The 17,646-nt window shown below is 45.0% G+C and overlaps 1 protein-coding gene across 1 annotated transcript; it reads left to right on the top strand.

The window, feature by feature from the left end:
* Window positions 1-15,808: 15,808 nt before the first annotated feature.
* On the top strand, window positions 15,809-16,729 carry LOC308123926 (uncharacterized protein; the record flags this gene model as incomplete). Its single annotated transcript, XM_080486673.1, has 1 exon — window positions 15,809-16,729. One exon carries the CDS (start codon window positions 15,809-15,811, stop codon window positions 16,727-16,729), a length of 921 nt encoding a protein of 306 aa, XP_080342799.1.
* Between the last annotated feature and the right edge of the window lie 917 nt (window positions 16,730-17,646).

Genomic DNA, 17,646 nt, shown 5'->3' with positions numbered 1-17,646 from the left:
CCCCATACTGGCCAAATAAAGCTTCATAAACCACTGTCTTTATTTTCTGAAGCCACTAGATGGTGCTGTCTCTTCAAAAAACATCTAAAAAACACTTCATTGCCAGTACTTTAGGATCTATCTTTGAACCAGGAGACTGGGGTTCACTTTCCTGATGGAGTTAAGGGATTGTTGTGGTGGATTGCTCACACTGCATGAGCAAGGCACCACGATTATAAATGGCTGTATTGTAATTATTAGTTGCATTGACTTGGAATCAAACCCAGGCCTCCAGCGTGGCAGGGGACAACTCTACCACTGAAGCACCAATGCTAACACATCAGATCAGACCCGTCTCCATTTTAAATGTCAAAGAGAACTTGTCCTCATGGCAGTAAGCCATGTATTAAAATGAATCCTGATGGAGACACACAAGCTTCAGAGGCTCTGACAGAACTCACTCACAAACCTGAAAAATGCTTCAGGTCAAATGGACCATAAAGTTACTAATCCTCCAATAGCAGTTGAACCTTCAGTTTCATTTCTTCAAGGTCGGCCATGACTCATTTACTTTTGTCAGAATGTGGTCATTCCAGGAGCTCTGTCAAGGCTGTCAGGAGTCTTGATCTACTGCCTTATTTATGACAATCAGTTGAGTCCTTTAGCTTCTTGAACATGTTGGTCTGGGAGTATGATTCTCACTTACAGTGTCAGAGGTCCTGGGTTCAATTCCCAGATGAGCACTTGGAGTTACCTTGACCCTCTCCAACATTCATTTTCTTCCGCCGAAACCCGGGATTGAACCAGGGACCTTTAGATCTTCAGTCTAACACTCTCCCAGCTGAGCTATTTCGGCCTATATGAGCTGAATTTTCATGAAGATATGGAAATTTAACATCAGAACCCCTGTGCTAACTACTGGATCACCACAGGATCCGCTTGGTTTCCATTGTGCTAACTCATACTTCCTCAACTACCTGTGAAGACTCTCCATCCACCTAGTTGACGTAGTCCTGAGGAGAACTTTCCTTCATTGTAACGCCTCAAAAGTCTTGAATGAACATCAGCTCAGAGTCATTCTGACAAATGAATCCAGGATCCGCTTCCACCAACTGAGCTATCGAAGGGTGGAAACTGTGTTTCCTGACAGGGGAGAAAAAATTCCAGTGGAAAAGACACACATCAATAGTTTACATTGTGCTGACTCATGTTTCTGAAAAGCCTCTGGATTTCAACGGTGGATCCTCAGATTAAAAGTGCATCATTGATAAATTTCACGACTTCAGAGAGCTTCCTTTGAATTCTTGAGGACTGTCGTGACACTGAAGTTTGACCTTCCAACTCAACATTTATGTTACAAAGTCAACTTGCTCTTCTAAATCCTACATACTCAGTTTTATAAAAAGTACTCCTTCGAGCCAGCGACCTAAGGATGTCAATGTTGACCACTACAGTCCTCCGCTCTACCAACTGAGCTATCGAAGGGTGGCAACTAAGACTTCTGGCCAGGACAAAAAATTCCCCAGGACTATACACAGGTGAAATTTTGACACGGATCAGCTTGGTTTCCATTGTGCTAACTCAAACTTCCTCAAGAAGCAGTGAAGACTCTCCATCCACCTGGTTATGGGTCCTAAGACACCCAACGAGTGTCAGTGATACAGTCAACATTGTCCAGCAGTCGTGTTGTTGCTACTTCTTGTTAATGGAAGATCAAACAGATATGGAAATGTGACAGTAGAATTGCAGTAGAAAGCAATCGGACACTGTGACGTCACCAGAACAACAAAACAAAATTCATGACAATTTGAGAGTCAAAGGCTTTTTCTACTAGTTTCTGCTTCAGTATTATAAATATAAACAGTTACAAACATGTGAAAACTTACCTTACCAAGGAGCTGGTGGTGAAATGGAGAACATGTCTGTCTACTGCTCAGAAGGTTCCAGGTTCAACTCCTGGTTAGCTTTAAACCCTTTAGCTAACTTCACAGACAACATTTCCCTTGTCGTTGTTGGAACCTTCACATTATTCTACAATAATGTATGCAAAAGCCTCCAGATCTCTGTAAAGGAAAGTAGACCCATCCAAGATGGCTCCTGTGTTCCGTCTTGTTCTGGATGTGATTCCCTCAAACCCAAGTGAGGTGTAAAATGTATAAAAGCTGAATTTGTACCATATATGTGAAATGTTGTTGTTGAGAGAGAGAGTGGAGATCAAAGTGAAGAACGGAATGTTGTCACTTAGATCTTTTCCATTTTTTATGACATCACTATGACATCACCAAACAGAGTTAGCAGATAGAACCATCAGGGTATCACACTTCACAGCCTCCCTGGGAAAGTTCTGGAAGACATAGTAGAGAAAGTCTCAGTAGCAGAGGAAGGTTTGGATCCATGGAGCTCATTGCACCATCTGTCCTCTATTATGGAGACGATACGAGTCGGCAGCAAGAGACAAAATGGAGGCACAAAGATTATATTCATAGGAGTGTAATGATTCTAGAGTGTAATGTGTAATGATTCTACCAATATAAGAGCCATAATACAGCTGAGCAGGTCTGGGATGGATTTCTTTATTTCTCTGCCACAGAACACCACAGAAGCTGTTCTGCCCTTCATCATCTGCAGCCATATGGAAAGGACATACCAGTCAGTCACTAGTGCAAATGCAGAACGCAGTTTCAGCCTGAAATGAATTCAAAACTCTCTCTGGGCATGAAGGAGGCCAGACTCTCAAAGCTCACTTTGCTCTCCATAGAGAGACGTTGTGCTTGATAAGAAGGAGGTGGCTGAAAGGTTTGTGAGGATGAAGGAGAGGAAGATGGTGCTGTAAAATATGAGGCCACGTTACTGTACATAGTTCAGAAATACCTTGGGGCCAGTTGTTCAAAGGTAATCTGATTGGATTTTGGTTATGGGATTGGATCAAATCTTGAAATGGGTTGTTCCAAAGGGAAAGAATGATTCTGAGATCGGATTAGATCATGTAATCCAATCCTAGTTTTAATCTGGATCGAACCTTCAATTTTTGTTGTTCAAAACATTTCAGTAGGATCTGGATAACTTTGATCCCAAAAAACAGGATTATTCTGATCCCAACAGGGGGCAGGATTTCAAAGTGGATTTCAGGAGGAAAATGTAGCAAAACTTTAAAATTGGTCAAAAATCAATTTGTATATATACTTTTATTTATATTTTGCACTTGATTTGTTCATCTGCTGTCGTGATTAAGAAGACTCAAGCTCCCAATTAGGCCTTTATGAATATCCATCTTCTCACGCTAATCCCTTTCCGGGTCGTGGGTTTGCATTGCACCAATTAAGAGCCCATGGGAAGGTGGCGACCAGTGAGGGGCATGAACCCACTACCTTGGAATTGTGAGTTTCATGCTCTACCAACTGAGCTAGCCGGGGCATTTGCAACATTATTTTGCGGAAAATTCCCAAAATCTTGCGATGGAAACCCGAACCATAACAGATTATACCAGTCCATTCCGGCACTTTTTGTGCGGAGGAAACACACCTTAAGTGACCTGAGAGGGAGGGATTGGGAAGAACGTCTGGCCTGAAGGTTCTCAGGAACAACACACAGAAAACCTTACACTGCTCTTTGAGGAATTGAACCCTGGTCTCATCAAAAGGCATAGTTTCTGTAGTGTAGTGGTTATCACGTTTGCCTAACGCGCAAAAGGTCCCCTGTTCAAAACAGGGCAGAAGCATAAAGTATGTTTTTTTTTCTAAAACTCCAAACAGAGTTCAACTCTGGCTAAAACACTTTTAGTCCTATTTGCGCAGCTTTCAAGTTGACATTCAGCACATTAATTTGTCCTTCCTAATTGTCATCCTTTGCAAACACTGACTACGATCTGAAAATCACATTTGAATGCCATCATTCAGATCATACTTCTTAAAGGACATCATTTTTCCTGATCGCTTTCAATCGGCTCTCATGTCAGAGGTCTTCTCCTGCCAAGATGTCCTCAAATAAATGTGGCTTCTGGAGCCCAGGCTCTAAAATATTACGGAAAAGTATTATTATCCACTTAAATAGTTCATTAGGAAAATTATTAATCTCTTAAAAAACGTTAGGTGTTATTTGGAAATAAATAATCAATTCATAGTAGTAGATTTACACATAGGTTAAAAAACAGATAACGTGTTAATTAAGAAAAAATATTGCTATAAATAGCATAGGATATAATCACACATATGTAAATATTGGATAAAATCTCATTTAAAATCTTAAAACTATCATGATTAGAGAAAATTGGACGAAAATACTTCAACAAACGATGAAGTGAATCATCGTGAATTTTATTGTGAAGGGCCAAATTCGACAATGCTCTGATAACCTCCACGAACCTATCACAAAACCTCCGCGAGACCTCTGCAAACTTTGTTTTCCAGAAATAAAGTGATCTCAGAAAAGAGGCGGATGCTGCCTCGTGCTGATCTGAAAACTTGGAAAAAGTTAAGAGGGCTGCATGATCTACATCCATCTGCTGGGTGAGAGACAAATATTAACTTCTGAGTGACGTTATATTGATTAGTGATGGTAATTACTCCATGCTGATCAATATATTGTTAAACTCTGTTAGAGCAGCATGAGCAGCCGATGAAAGGTGCTGTCTGTACAAGGTGGACAATTACAGAGCCAAATCATTCCTACCTCCACTCAGCGGTGAGTGAGACACAGTAAGATGTGTGAATGTGATTGAGTGTGATTGAGAATCTTTTTTTTTTGGTGCCATTCTTATTTTTATTTTGTGTTATGTCGGAGGTAATATTTAGTGCACTCACTCACTGTTACCGGTGCAGAGGGGGAAAATTAAGCATGACCAGTTGGAGCCTGAAGGGTTTGCTGGGGTGAAATTCACAGGGGTGTGACAAGTGTCCAACATATCAGGACCATAAATGACGGCAGTGAATCATTACTGGCTGATTTGAGCAATTAATTCCATTCAAAGCCTTGAACTGGCAGCAGTGGGATTTGCAGCCATGCCTCCTCAGAGACTGGAGTCTTAATCCAACACCTTGAACCTGAACTGTCACTAGCAGAGGATGGTTTCGATCCATCGACTTCTGGGTTATGGGCCCAGCACGCTTCCGCTGCGCCACTCTGCTAAGTGCAGGGTTCTCAAGGAGTGTCCACTGTACTTAGCAGTTCTGTTTGCATTATTTGAGAAATCGATTTCATTGTCGAGCACGAGCACTCATTGTTTCATTACGAAGAGGCACTCTGTGGTTTATTTCCGAACATGTTTTTTTCCCAAATCAACTTCCATTGTCTGATCTGGTGACCTACTGAGGTCCTTTGTTTAGGTGTATCGGGAACATAAATGTCGGCTTGAATCGATCCCTCCCAACCATTTACTGGAGCGTGATTTGTTTCCAATGTGTTTTTGGACTTGTTGACAGTGTTGGCCTGGATGGTAAAGGCTTGGACAACCAAACAACATCATCAGGGTGAAGGCTGTGAGACGAGACCAACTAGGGAACCCCAAACGTCCTCGGCAAAACGTGACCTTGACATTTTAATGTCAGGATGGCCGAGCGGTCCAAGGTGCTGCATTCAGGTCGCAGTCTCTTCTGGAGGCGTGGGTTCAAATCCCACTTCTGACAGCAGAGCATGTGTTAAAACATGCAGGTGTGTCCATGAACCTTTCAAGGACTAACAATTATACTTCCTCACATGGTGCCATGTGCCAGAGCAGAGCTGCCTAATTGGGAAAAGGGAGGTCTGACCTTGATTTGGATTGGCTACACCCCGCAATTACACTGTATAAAGTTTGATACATGATCCACTCTTTAAAATTTGAAACAAGCCAGGGAGAGGTGACAGACTATCTTGACTTCTGGGGCGTCATTCCCAGTCATAGGGATTAATATTACTCTTGCAATACCAGTAGAAAGTCAATTTTGCATAATATGACCCCTTTTATCGCTGACGTTCGTTGCTCCTTCAAGACAAGTGTCCAACATATCAGGACCATAAATGATGGTGGTGAATCATTACTGGCTGATTTGAGCAATTAATTCCATTCAAAGCCTTAAACTGGCAGCAGTGGGATTTGCAGCCATGCCTCCTCAGAGACTGGAGTCTTAATCCAACACCTTGGATGACTCGGCAACACTACCTGAATCAGCTTGGATTAAGGGCTCGTCCAATTCTGACGCCATGACTGTCCATGGGTGATCAACATCAGAATGGTGTTCTTTCGTTAGACAAAGATCAAGACCATTGTTAACAAGCGTTGCTGTTTTGCACTCATTCACAGCCATTCCAGTGAGAGTCTTGATTTGCAGCAAGTGTCGGATCCTTGAACATGGTTATTTGACTTTCTTCCTGTGAAAACTTGGAAGAGGAGAAAACCTGAACTGTCGCTAGCAGAGGATGGTTTCAATCCATCGACTTCTGGGTTATGGGCCCAGCACGCTTCCGCTGCGCCACTCTGCTAAGTGCAGGGTTCTCAAGGAGTGTCCACTGTACTTAGCAGTTCTGTTTGCAGTATTTGAGAAATCGATTTCATTGTCGAGCACGAGCACTCATTGTTTCATTACGAAGAGGCACTCTGTGGTTTATTTCCGAACATGTTTTCTTCCCAAATCAACTTCCATTGTCTGATCTTGTGACCTACTGAGGTCCTTTGTTTAGGTGTATCGGGGACATGAATGTCGGCTTGAATCGATGACGAGAGAAAGCTGAAGACGTCCTGACAGAAAACAAATCTTATCTACATTGGGACGCCCCCAGACGTCCAGAGGGACAGCGCCTGCTGTGTAGATTATAAATGCTCATATTTTCAACATATGTGATCAGATCAGCCCAAATAACAACTGGAAAGAGTTGATGGAGGACAAGTTTGATAAACAGGACAGGTCCAAACAAACGTTTCCTCCTTTTACAATCGATCCCGACTCACCTGACGACTTGCTGCTGTGTTTATGCAAAAGTTTCTGTTTTCAACTGTATTAAGTTACTGACTTTTATGTTTGTATGTATGTTTGTGTGCAGGAGACGCAGGAAGAGGCGCAGGAGGAGGCACAGGAGGATGCACAGGAGGAGGTGCATGAGGAGGCACAGGAGGAGGCACAGGAGGGGGTGCAGGAGGAGGTGCAGAAGGATGTGCAGGAGGAGGCACAGGAGGAGGTGCAGGGGGAGGTGCAGAAGGAGATTTCTCCTGATTCACACCAAAGTTGTTCAATCCTGCAGCCAGTCAGTGAGGATTGAAACAGATTGTTTCTCCTCCACCAATAAACAGAGCAACACCATTACCCACAATCCCTTGCTCTCATGGTAAAACCCTGAACCTGGCCAGAATCCGCTCTATTTGATTCAGCTCTATTAAGTTTGATAATTGTTTCATCTCTGGACAGAATTTATTCCATCATTTTACAGGCCGGATGTTGGTTCACAAGCTTTTCTGGCTGATCTGGACTTTTGGATTTTGGACTTTTGGACTTTTGGACTTTTAGACTTTTAGACTTTTAGATTTTCGGACTTTTGGACTTTTGGACTTTTGGACTGGAATTTTCCCCCTGAAGTTGGACCTGAACATTTCCTGAATGTTGCCTGGCAGCAGGTTGTTGGTTGCTTTAAATTGTATTTGAAGAGTTTTGAACTGGATCAGCTCAGGGAATGTGAGAGTTTCCCTGGACCTTGGATTCACTCTTTCAATAAGTCCCCCTCTGGACCTTTATCTGATGTTTTATCTTCTAAATCATGATTTCTGGAGCTGTTTGACCCTTCTGATGATGTGTTGCTGCAATAGTAATCCTACACTACAGTAATCTAGTACTACTAGTGGCACTAGTACTCAGGATGAAAGACGTGGTACTGAGTACTGAAGCCAAGATTTTACTTCACTTTGTCTTTAGACGAAGACGGAAATCTAAGTTAGGGAAGAAAGGTTGGTTTGTTTTTTAGCCTCTAATGTTTTTTCCTTCAATGGCCCGAATACTCCTCCTGGACCAATCCTGTGCCTCCTCCTGGACCAATCCTGCGCCTCCTCCTGTGCCTCCTCCTCCGTACTGAGTGAAGCCCTGAAGGAAGACAAATGATTAGTGACACAGAAGCTTCTCCTGGTCACTTGTCCTCCCTGGAAGGAGCTGAACTGGTTTTCACAACTCAAGTCGTCCTTCAGGAAGACCATGCAGCCTCTTCACTGGTCTAACCGCAGTGTCACAGCGCCCCCTACTGGCTGAGTGTCCTCAGAGCCCGCTCTTCACATTAAAAGACACATTTCTCAGGAGAAAAATACAGAAAATAATAATTACAGATGTGAGGCTACAAATAGAATCAGCAGCATTCATTTGCAGTTACATTATACTATTTACACTTTCTAAGCAGGAGGAGGAGGAGGAGGAGGTGCAGGAGGAGGCACAGGCGGAGGCACAGGATGAGTCCAGGAGGAAGTGCAGGATGTGTGCAGAAGGGTACGTAGGAGAGGGTGCAGGAGGAGGCGCAGAGAGAGGTGCAGGAGGAGGAGAAGGGGGAGGAGGAGGCACAGGATGAGGCGCAGGAGGAGGAGAAGGAGAAGGTGCAGGGGGAGGCACAGGAAGAGTCCAGGAGGAGGTGCACTGCAGGAGAAGGCCCAGGAAGAGGCACAGAAGGAGGTGCAGGAGGAGGTGGAGGATGAGTCAACTAGGAGGTGCAGGATGTCAGCAGGAGGAGGCGAAGGATGTGCACAGGAGGAGGTGCAGGAAGAGGCGCAGAATATGTGCAGGAGGAGGGGCAGGATGTGTGCAGAAGGGTGCGCAGGAGGAGGTGCAGGATGTGCAGGAGGTGCAGGAGGAGGAGGAGGAGGCACAGGATGAGGAACAGAAGGAGGTCCAGCATAAGTCCAGGAGAAGGCGCAGGATGTCTGGAGGAGGAGGCACAAGATGTGAACAGGAGGAGGTGCAGGAGGAGGCGCAGGATGTGTTGCAGGAGGAGGCACAGGAGAAGTTGCAGGAGGAGGTGCAGAATGTGGTGCAGGATTTTTAAAGGAGGAGGCGCAGGAGGTGTGCAAGAGGAGGCGCAGGAGGAGACGCAGGAAGAGTCGAGGATGAGGTGCAGGATGTCTGCAGGAGGAGGCTCAGGATGAGGCGCAGAAGGAGGAGGAGGAGGAGGAGGTGCAGGATGTGTGCAGGAGGAGGTGCAGGAGAAGGTGTAGGAGCAGGTGCAGGATGTGTTTCAGGAGGAGGCGCAGGAGGAGGCACAGGAGAAGTTGCAGGAGGAGGTGCAGAATGTGGTGCAGGGTTTTTAAAGGAGGAGGCGCAGGAGGTGTGCAAGAGGAGGCGCAGGAGGAGACGCAGGAAGAGTCGAGGATGAGGTGCAGGATGTCTGCAGGAGGAGGCTCAGGATGAGGCGCAGAAGGAGGAGGAGGAGGAGGTGGAGGAGGAGGTGCAGGATGTGTGCAGGAGGAGGTGCAGGAGAAGGTGTAGGAGCAGGTGCAGGATGTGGTGCAGGAGGAGGTGCCGGATGTGTACAGGAGGAGGAGGCGCAGAAGGAGGTGCAGGAGGAGGTGCAGGATGTAAACAGGAGGAGGCGCAGGATGTGTGCAGAAGGGTGCGGAGGAGGAGGTGCCGAAGGAGGTGCAGGATGTGTGAAGGAGGCGGAGGAGATCGGAGGAGGAGGCACAGAAAGAGATGCAGCAGGAGGTGTAGAAGGAGGTGCAGGAGGATGAGGAGGAGAGGGAGGATGAGGCACAGGAGTAGGCGCAGAAGGAGGCGCAGGATGAGTCCAGGAGGAGGTGCAGGATGTGTGCAGGAGGAGGCTGTGATGGAGCGGCTCCATCAGCACACACACACACATGCCTCACTCATTTCCTCATCCCCTCCGTATTTCTCATGACATCATTCACTGAGTTCATCTTTGGCTCTCCCCCTGTCAGCACAGTGATCCAGGGGTGCACATCTGGACTGGCCATGGTTTACCCGTGCAAACATCCAAACAGCCTCACACACACACTCACACACACACACTGACCGGTGACATGACGGGCCGGAGCTGGTGACAGGGAAGAGGGGCGGAGTTAACCCTGGTTTAGAACAAAGCCTGAGCGCGAGTTTAAGGTCATGTGATCATTTGGTGTTTTGTTTAATTATTAATTTTTGTTTATCAGGGGATTATTTCATGATTTTGTGCGAGAGGTCCCGGGTTCAATTCCCGGACGAGCCCTTTGGTCATCAACCATGGTCCTTTGTGTTAAATATCCAAAGATGCTTTGACTTTGTGTGTGAGAATCCTCCTCCCAGACCAACCAGCAACATCTTCAAGAAGCAAAAGGACTCAACCAACAGTATCGGGGCTTTATTCACTTTGAGGAGCTTTCAAACAGCAACGCCGACACATTTCATGATTTTCTCCTAAAAACACTCGATGCTCTGGGTCTGGATGTTAAACTGATCCTGGACCAGGAACATGATGGAGCCAGAACAATGTCTGGGCTCATTTATAAAGGTTGATTATGACATAACAGGTCCTGAAAGATGCGTACGCCACTTTCCACACGAAGTTTGTGATCTAAAATAAACTTAGGAGGAGACTGTGCGTACTAGTATGACAACAATGGACCTGGACCAGGAATATTTTGTTACGGGGGACAACTGGTAGAGCTGATGGTGAAGTGGTTAATTGAACCAGAGGGTGAAGTGGTGAATTGAACCAGAGGGTGAAGTGGTGAATTGAACCAGATGGTGAAGTGGTGAATTGAACCAGAGGGTGAAGTGGTGAATTGAACCAGATGGTGAAGTGGTGAATTGAACCAGATGGTGAAGTGGTGAATTGAAGTGAGTCAAAGATGATAAAGAATATAGAGCGATGGTGAAGAAGACTTGAAGAAGTTTGTAGAATGGGACAGAAAAGTGTATCATGTTTGTGAGTGAGACGTGTCAGAGTCTGTTTGACTTGTGTCTCCTCATGATCAAGAGACACTAACTCACTATTAATCTACTCGCTGCTATTGATGTTGGACGTAAAGCTTGGTGATGCTGGGGATTGAACCCAGGCTTTCTGTCAGAGCATCTCAGGAGTCAAAGTAGCAAAACTTTACATGGACTCTTGTGTAACCAGAACTGAGTATCACTCAAACTGCGGGGGAGGGGCTCATGGACCAGAGCAGTTGTTTCACCTGACCTCCCCTGGTTGGACTGTGATCACTTGTAAGCGTTGGTGGTTCTGTGGTAGAATTCACACCTGCCACATGGGGGCCCCAGGTTCAATTCCAATGCAACAGAATTTTACCAAACCCTACTTTGTGAAAAGTTGATGTAAGTATCACACCATGTTTTTTGGGGGTTTATTTCTTACTTGTCAACTGATGGTGCTTTTCCACTAGTACCTACTCAGCCCTACTTGACTCACCTCACTTTTGATGCTTTTCCATTACATGGTAGTACCTGGTACTTTCGTGGTACCTGCTTGGTTGAGGTTCCAAGCGAATTGAAGCGACCAAAATACTGAACCAAACTGTACAGACACATTTTGTACAGTGGAAACGGGGCTGAACAGTCACGTGTCACATGGACACTCACCTTGGCAAACACTTTGTGACCTGAGAGGGAGTGATTGGGAAGAACGTCTGTCCTGAAAAGACGTTTCTCATCTGAACCCGAGGGTTATCAGGAACCACACACAGGGAATATTACACTGCCATAAAACACCTCTGACTCATGTTGTTGTGGCAGAGAGGTTAAGTCGATGGGCTTGAAATCCATTGGGGTCTCCCTGCGTAGGTTCGAATCCTGCCAACAATGTTAGTCAATGTTTTGTAAATTTAAGAGAAAGACTCTTCTTGTGGATTATTTTATAAAGTAAAACCTCTGATGTAGAGACTCCCTGCAATCCAAGGACCGGAGTCCCCTGAAGACAGGTTCTCCTCTTCAGAGGGTCTCATCATGAGGACAATTTGTAGGACCAGAATTAACCAAACAGCAAATATGTTATGGAAGGAAGATTTTGTTTGTATTTTAAAGTAGACAACTGAATAAATACATTAATAACTATAACTTAATAATAACTTGTGGAAGCCGTGAAAGAAGGGACGGCAGAGTTGTCGAGTAGATTTTCTTTATTCTTTCCACACAGAATGACAGTCGTTCTGTCAAACATTTTACCCCGTGACATCACCGCACATCCACCTTTAACAGCTACCGCATCACCAACACACCCCTCACACGTCACCGACACACCCACTCCACTCTGAATTAGAGAACTTTTCCCAAAGGTGCACCACACAGGCCCCCCCTGAACATTCAGAATGGTACCACCCAGTCGTTAAAAAAATGACTTAAGTCCTGTTTGGAGGTCTTAGCACGCGGCCATAACGGCTGCGTTGCACCACCCCTGGAGTAGGTGCAGGTACCAGTCATGCGTTATTGGATGTGATATTGTTGAGGCGCCGAAAGGCCCCACAAGGCCTCCAACTTCCTCCACCATGATAGTCCTTATCCTGCACCAGAGGCCAAGTGGCTCGAGCCGAGCGCACCGCCGGCCGGAGCTGAAGCAGAAAAAGCTGGGAGAAGAGGAACGAAGTGTCATCTGATCCCAACAGCGCCGACATATTTTCTATCAGCTCCGTGAGTTTACTGTCCCACAAACCGCTCCGCTCGTTCTTCCTGTGTCAGAATTTAACAAGAGCCTCTCTTTACATCCCCATCTGAACTGAAACAACCATGGAATTGATCAGCTGGTCTCAATGCAATCAAATTTTTATTTTTTATGGAGAATCAGTCAGTAGGGTGCTCTCTCTCTCTCTCTCTCTCTCTCTCTCTCTCTCTCTCTCTCTCTCTCTCTCTCTCTCTCTCTCTCTCTCTCTATATATATATAAATATTTACCACCTTTTATACCCATAAGGCCACAAATCCTCTCATGAATCAGCAGCAGCAGAAAATGAAAAGAAATAACCTGCTTACCTTTTTAATCGTCCAAAACAGCCCAAAAAACAGCCCTGGCTTAAAAAAGCTCTTCAAATCCAACTGTCTCTTTTTGTCCATCGTCTCCCACCGTCTTCCCAGCGAGCTGACACACACAGTTTTAACTCAAAATCACAGTTTACAGTGACGTGGCGTGAGAGCGCCGGAAATTCCCTCTCCTCCTCACCGTTCAGTTTTTACATCCAGTTTTGTGTACAGTGAACTTTCTACTGATTTCAACTCGATAAAATATACAGCTGTCCAAATATAATATTTTAAAAAGATTATTAAATTCATAAAAGTAAATTAAAGGGGTTAGATTTTATTAAATTTGTTTGTAATGAGCAGCTGGATCCAATCAAATAAGTGCCGGTCAAAATCTGTGATGGGCCAGATCCTGTTTCGGCAAGATCCGGCACAAATTAAACTCTGGGATTATGTAACAAGACATCATTGTCCATTAAGTTCCTAATATTTTGGAAACTGTGCTTTCGAAAACTTTGCTTTATGTTTCCGCCCGGTTTCGAACAGGGGACCTTTTGCGTGTAAAGCAAACGTGATAACCACTACACTACAGAAACTCTGCTGGAGGTTAACAGGGTCGTGTGAAAACATTTGACTACAAGTAGGAACTCAATCCAGAGATTAAAGGTTTTGGGAAACTAGAATTGTCCAAACTAGACTCTATGGGATTTGAACCGATGCCTATAGAGAGTGAGCTACCAGCAGCTTCTCTCTGTTGAGGAGGACATCAGTCCTCACCTCCACCCTTTCTGACAGGGTGTCTGATGGATGAAGAATTCATCAATTCCTTGGCTTGGTTCACTGGTGTGTGTGTGTGTGTGTGTGTGTGTGTGTGTGTGTGTGTGTGTGTGTGTGTGTGTGTGTGTGTGTGTGTGTGTGTGTGTGTGTGTGTGTGTGTGTGTGTGTGTGTGTGTGTGTGTGTGTGTGTTCAATGACAGTTGGATCTATTTGATGTTTCACATTGTGGATTTGCTGTGAGATTCTCTGCACTTTAACACTTGAATTGTGAATCTCTTTGTTTAGTGTTAAAGGTAAGATCAGAGTCTTCAATAGATCAGATCAAAGTACTTTAATAGAATGTATTCAGTCCTCCTGACTGTCCTTTTGGAATGCCAACAGTTGCACCTCTTTGTGGATCAGTGAAGCCTGGAGCAGCCGCGGTAGAAAAGATGCTCTCTCAAACTGATGCTTCTCAACTTTATTGAGCCTTGCAGGTGAACACACCGTAAGAACTACAATGTAAACAGAAAAATACCATTAGCAACTCTTAACAGCATGTTTTACCTTTACACTTTTACCATATTTACAACCTTAAATGAATTGCCTTAAATTATTAACCGTTGACAATCTCTACCTTGAGTGCTCTTAATATGTAATTTCCATGTATATTTACAACTTTGTCCTTTTTAACCATATGTTTGTACCATGAAATAATATAGATTACCTTTTACTTTACATTACAATTAAACTAAGCTTGAAATCACAGTACACTAAAATTCGCTTTTACTGCTCATCAACGTTTGTGGTACTTCTATCTGATTTACAACAACTACTTCTGATTTACCACACCTTGTCTGTGAGTTCTTTCAAAATAAAAGCATGAGCACTATGCTATAATTACAACATAAAATAAACACTTATGAACCATTGTAAAAAAAGAACTTAATATCCAGGTCATGTATAAAGCCTATTTTCTGACATATTTGTATCCCTGCTAATCTCTTGTTGGTCATGCTGAGGTGATACAGTGGAGCATTTTCACTGTTTCTCTTCTTTATTCAAAAGCCCCGTTTCCACAGCGCCCCTTGGTACCGGTACCGATCAGGTACCGGTTACTATCCGTAACCAGACCCGTATCAGTGCCGCGTTTCCAATACACGGGTAACGGTTTGAAATGTAGGCGGGGTTATGAACGGCCGCGTAATCACACAGGATGTGACGCCATTACGCAGCGGTCAACGCGGGAGAACTCGAGGAACAAACATGGAGGACTATGAGATCGTCGTGTTCTTTCTCCTGGCCTTTTGCTTCTTTGCTAAACAGAGACAGGCTGTTTTGCAGAGAAGGCTACAGGCTTTAGACGAGGAGAGGCGGGAGGAGGAGGAGAGGCGGGAGGTGGAGGAGATATGGGAGGAGGAGGAGAGACGACTGCGGGAGAGAAGAAAGAGGCGACGCAACCGGGTAACTGTACTTTACTTCAGTTAAAATATAGAGCATACTTTTACTTTCACCCCATGACGTTTGGCCGCGATTATCTGTAGTTTTTACTCCATTACATGTCTAAAATGCACCTCATGATTAATCAGCCATTAAAATGTCACCTTCATAAAAATGTTGTATTTTTCAATAGTTACTACTAGTAGTTGTTTTACCGCTGCAGAAGCCATTTGTACTTACTTTAGTTTATTGTACAGTTATTGGGAAGAGATATATTTCACCTGTAATTCATAATTCTTCAGATTTCGTGTTACCGAAAACGGGAAGCCTCATACTGGGCTTTTTTAGTAATTTAAAAGTGTTTCCAATTTTCTTATGTCACTGGCTTTTAATTAAGATTAGATAAGATATCCTTTATTGATCTCACATGTGGAGAAATTTGCAGTGGTACAACAGGATAGTAAAAAAGAAAGAAGCACACATAGCAGAAACTAGAAAAACAGTTAAAAATACAATATAATAAAATAGAAATAGATTGATGTTTAAATGTGTATAAATGTGCTGTTATGTCTCCCAGGTCATCCTGGCAGTGCTGCAACAACACCGCCACAGGAGTACAAGTTGGGCTGTCACTCGTAGCAACGACTGGTGGGAGAGGATAGTGCCTTGCTTCACAAGCACACAATGGGTGCAGAACTTTCGGATGTCTGAAGAGACCTTTCGCTACCTGTGTGGGAGAGTGTGTCCGGCGATGGAGAGGCGTGACACAAGCTTCCGTGTGTGTGTCCCTCTTACCAAAAGAGTTGCCATAGCTGTGTGGAAACTTGCAACGAATGCCGACTATCGCAGCATTGGCCACCTGTTTGGTGTCAGCAAGACCACCGTGTGTCGCTGTGTGCAGGACTTTTGTGACACTGCTGGTCAGTTCCTGGTTGCAGAACAAATTAAATTTCCAGACCAGGAGAAGCTGCAGGAAATGGCAGCCTACTTCCAGAACAGGTGGGGGCTTCCGCAGTGTGTTGGGGCAATAGATGGGTCGCATATTCCCATTTTGGCACCACAGGACTGCCACTGCGATTACTTCAATCGGAAAGGCTGGCACTCCATTATACTTCAGGGAATTGTGGATGGAAGGGGTCTGTTCTGGAGTGTTTTCACTGGCATGCCTGGCAGTCTGCACGACGCGCGTGTTCTCAGACTGTCCACCTTCTGGGAATTGGTTAACCGTGGCTGCCTTTTCCCTGCATGCACCAGCAACATCGGCGGGGTGGATGCAGGCTTCTACATCCTGGGTGACTCCGCCTACCCACTGCAGAGCTGGCTCATGAAACCCTTCCTGGACACTGGGCGGCTGACAGAAGGGCAGCAGGTGTACAACCGGAAGATCTCCAGAGCTCGGGTGGTGGTGGAGAACGCCTTTGGAAGGCTGAAAGGCAGGTGGCGCTGCCTGTTGAAGCGGAATGACAGTGATGTCAGCCTCGCAAAATCCATGGTGCTGGCGTGTCGTGCTCTGCACAATCTTTGTGAGACTCATGGAGAGGAGTACAACAATGGATGGAGCCCCACTGTGGAGGCAAGCGATGCAGCTGAACCTGTGGTGGCACTGGGACAGGGTGCAGATGAGGAAGGCAGGGATGTGAGAGAGGGACTCCTGCAATTCCTAAATGCATGAAGTGTTGTATATATTTGAAGAACCTGTTTAGTGTTGTTATTTCAAACACCTGTTTCTGTTACCTGAGTTACTATTTTGTTGTTCTTGTTCTGCTTGTTTCAGGCTGCATTAAATCTGCAACACTGATCTTTGCGCCCTTGTTGTCCATCTACAAGCCAAACAAATCAGAAAGCTCACTGCTAACAACCCCAGCCAAGTTTTTCTGAAAGCGTCTGACAGAAAAAATAATCTGAATTGTAACAAGTTTTCATTTCATTTCAAACTTGTTCCTCACAAAATACGGCTCAATTCACACCCCAGTCAGAGTGGAGACCTCCAGCACATCACAAGTGTTGACCAAAAAGTAGATGCACATATTGGGGTGTGAAAAAACGATTTATTTGAACATATTTACTTATTTGAACATATTATTTGAACATTTTATTTACATATTATTTACACATTTTAACGGGCTATTCATTTGGCCCTGTGCCACGCTGGGCTCTCATGGCCTGTGCGAGCAAAGCCACCCCCTGCAAGAACGTTTCATTAAATAGCTGGCTCTGCTGAGCCAGCTGGCGCCGTTCCTCCTGCACCTCCTCCTGGCGGGCCCGGACCTCCTCCTGGCGGGCCCGGACCTCCTCCAGACGTATATTCTCCCGCTGCTCCATCTGCTGGCGCAAAAACTCCCGACTGAGGTGTGCCACCCGCGCATCTGAGGCCTGCATCTCCCTCAGGAGCTCTGTCAGGTGGTGGTGTTGTTGCTCCCGCCTTCTCCTGCCTAAACAGCAAACGGCGAAAGAACTTAAGTAAAGCGTTGGACAGTAACAATATAATACATTTAATTTGGCAGCGCCTTTCACAGTACTCAAGGACACTTCACAGAAGTATAAATATACAGCATGAATATAATAATAGAAACATCCAGCTGCAAAAAC

The sequence above is a fragment of the Lipophrys pholis genome (genome assembly GCF_963383615.2).
Source record: "Lipophrys pholis genome assembly, chromosome: 18".
Lineage (NCBI taxonomy): Eukaryota > Metazoa > Chordata > Actinopteri > Blenniiformes > Blenniidae > Lipophrys > Lipophrys pholis.
Note: the sequence above shows the minus strand (reverse complement) of the source record. Positions and strands in the feature narration are given on the sequence as shown.